This window comes from Mangifera indica, chromosome 6 (assembly GCF_011075055.1).
Source record: "Mangifera indica cultivar Alphonso chromosome 6, CATAS_Mindica_2.1, whole genome shotgun sequence".
In the NCBI taxonomy this organism is placed as follows: domain Eukaryota; kingdom Viridiplantae; phylum Streptophyta; class Magnoliopsida; order Sapindales; family Anacardiaceae; genus Mangifera; species Mangifera indica.
The window spans coordinates 18,765,766-18,768,814 of record NC_058142.1 but is presented as its reverse complement, the minus strand read 5'-3'; the positions used below and the strand labels follow the sequence as shown (position 1 = coordinate 18,768,814).

At 36.8% G+C, this 3,049-nt stretch overlaps 1 protein-coding gene across 1 annotated transcript; it reads right to left on the bottom strand.

Annotated features, from left to right (window-relative positions):
• Window positions 1-1,895: 1,895 nt before the first annotated feature.
• Window positions 1,896-2,838, bottom strand: LOC123218576 (GATA zinc finger domain-containing protein 11-like). The gene has a single exon (XM_044640067.1). The coding sequence runs from the start codon at window positions 2,741-2,743 to the stop codon at window positions 2,066-2,068; it is 678 nt and encodes a 225-aa protein (XP_044496002.1). The 5' UTR covers window positions 2,744-2,838; the 3' UTR covers window positions 1,896-2,065.
• Window positions 2,839-3,049: the final 211 nt, after the last annotated feature.

The window sequence follows — 3,049 nt, the reverse complement described above, 5'->3', positions numbered from 1 at the left end:
TAAATATTTTCTTGCTGATGAAATAAGTTAATAATTTTTATTAATGAATTACTCAGTTATTTTAAAATGACTAAATTTTATTAACATTAGGGCAAAGGACTATTTCCTAGCCAAGTTTTAACTCAAATTCAAAATCACACCTGTGGTAGTTGAAAACCTCAAAACCCCACTTATGACCTAATTTCTATTAATTTTTTCTATTAGAAAATAGTTATTTTACTGTTAATATTAAAAAGATATAAAATTTATTATTTTTTCTCCCTTAAGTTTTAAAAACTAATAATTTCACCCTTGCCTAAAGTTTTCAAACTTTGAATGTAACATTTTCACCCCCAAACCTAGGGTTTTCATATTTTTCAAACTATAGTCGCCCCCCAAAACTTTAAAAAATGACAGTTTCACCCCACTCTTGAACTTCACTTTTTGGCATTCTTTCGGAATCCTCTCCAGCTTTCTCTAATGCCTGAGCCAATTGTAAACACTAATCCGATGAAGAGATCTTTATCTCTTCGTTGCACCACTTTTTCTCATTGGGTCAAGAGGAGAAGGACGTCAAAAGGGATGCCGAAACCTAAAATTGAAGAGTGGGGTGAAACTATCATTTTTGAAAGTTCTTGGGGTGATTGCAGTCTAAAAAATAGGCCAAACGACTATTTCCCACCCAAGGTTTGATGTTTTCTCAAATGTCCCCCCTTTAACTATAGAAACACCAAACACCCACCCATGACTGGTTAGATTTAACAGAACCCTAACGCCTAAAATTTTTATCTCTTTTTGCCCCCCTAAACTTTAAAAACTAAAATTTTCCCTCAGCCTAAGTTTTAAAAAATCGCAATTTCACCCTAGGGTTTGATTTTGAAATCTCCGGCTCCGTTGCTGACGGCTTCTCCCTCCCGAAGCAACCTCTCCTTCTGGCGATCTCTTTCCTCCCCCTTGGAGGTCCGATCGGCGTCGGAGACGCCTTAGGAGACGAAGAACTTCGTCGGGGAAGACGAAGTTCTTCGTCTTCCCAGACGAAGACGACGGCTTCGTCTTCATCTGGGAAGACGAAGTTCTTCGTCTCCCAAGGTGTCTCCGACGTCGATCGGACCTCCAAGGGGGAGGAAAGAGATCGTCGAAAGGAGAGGTTGCTTCGAGAGGGAGAAGACGTCGGCAACAGAGCCGGAGAGGTCGCTGGAGATTTCAAAACCAAACCCTAGGGTGAAATTGCGATTTTTTAAAACTTAGGCTAGGGGAAAATTTTAGTTTTTAAAGTTTAGGGGGGCAAAATATATTCTATTTTAGTTTATTTTTAATATTATAGCGAAAATGACGATTTTACCTTACCACCGTTAGGGTTTTGTTAAATCTAACCGGCCATGGGTGGGTGTTTGGTGTTTCCATAGTTAAAGGGTGGAAACTTGAGAAAACACCAAACCTTGGGTGGGAAATAGTCGTTTGGCCCTAAAAAATATGAAAACCCTAGGTTTGGGGGTGAAAATGTTACTTTTTAAAGTTTGAAAAATTTAGACAATGGTGAAATTGTTAGTTTTTAAAATCTAAGAGGAAAAAGATAATTAATTTTATATCTTTTTAATTTTAATAGTAAAATAACAATTTTACTCTTACTTCTAATAAAAAAAATTAACAAAAGTTAGGTAATAGGTGAGAGTTTAAATTTTTCAACTATCACGAATGTAATTTTGAATTTAAACTAAAACTTGGATGGAAATAGTCCTTTTCCCAAAATAATTAAGGGTAATTCATTATCCTCCCCTGAGTTTTAGTATAATTCATAAAATTTAAAATTTAAAAAAAAACTAACAATTCAAAAATTATGTTGAATTATAATAAATAGAAGGAAAAGATAGAATAAATGAACAAGTTTTTACTAAAAATAAAACTGAATTGATCCATGTCCAAAGATACTTTTCATTTCTAAACAATAAGAAAAATTCTCTAAATAACAGATAGCTGGAGACATGGGGTCTTTTTTTTGTTTTTTTTTGGGACAATTGAACTTTGGTTCTACATATTGGTGGGTTGAAAAAAGAAAAGATTCAATTCTTGGATCACTGAATTTTCCTTACGAGAAGTCACTTTGTTGATTTGCAAAAGCATCCCTGCCATGCTCATTGAAAGCTATATCATCCAAGCTGAATCCTTCTGGTATCTCTATGTTATTATTGACTCTAGAGCTGAAAATTCCTTCATTATTAACATTATGATGACCAAGTGACACCAAATATTGTTGCTGTTCTTGGCACAATTGTCCCTGATGATGATGTTGTTGTTGTTGTTGATGTTGCCATATCTGATCCTGTCGCCTCAACTGCTGTGACTGCTGATTATCTGAATAGAATTGACTGTTGCCAAAAACCGCCGTCCCATAAGTTTCATATCTTTGATTCTGCTCATTTCCAAGGCCAAAACTCAAGTTGACCGGACCCTTCTTGCTCCCAAATGAAAATGATGTTGAGCTAGGACAACCTGTGAATTGTTGCACCAGGGACCTGAAATTGTTAGCGTTCGCATTGAGGAGAGTCGTGGGAGTCTTCTTTGAAGCTCTCGATCGTCTCCGAATGGGTTTTGACACACACCCTTTTGGGTTCAATGGTTCAGAAGTTGTTGAGCATAAGTTTCCAGGGCCTAAAATGTTCTCGGATGAGCTACTGGTAGTGACCAAAGAGGCATCAGAAAATGGTATGGAATCTCCTTCCAGGTTTTGCTGATAGAACTGCATCCACTCACCAGAAGCTGCCATGGTTCCGCTCAGATTTTTTAGTGGTGAGATCAGTCTTTTACACTCTTAATTTAAGGATGTTGTGTTATAGAAAGAATAAGAAAAAGGTTGGTGGCTCCATGTAGATTTATAGTGACAGGTTGTGTGGTCAAAGTGAACATGCAGACTATTGACAATTCCTGGTGAGAGTGAAAGCTAATGACTTAAAGCCAAAGTTATGCTGCTTCCAGGAAACCACACAATTAGGTAATTTCAATGAGGTGATCATATCAGTGCATACCTCAGCTTTTGACTCTGATGGGTTCATCTTCCAACTGAGTACATCAT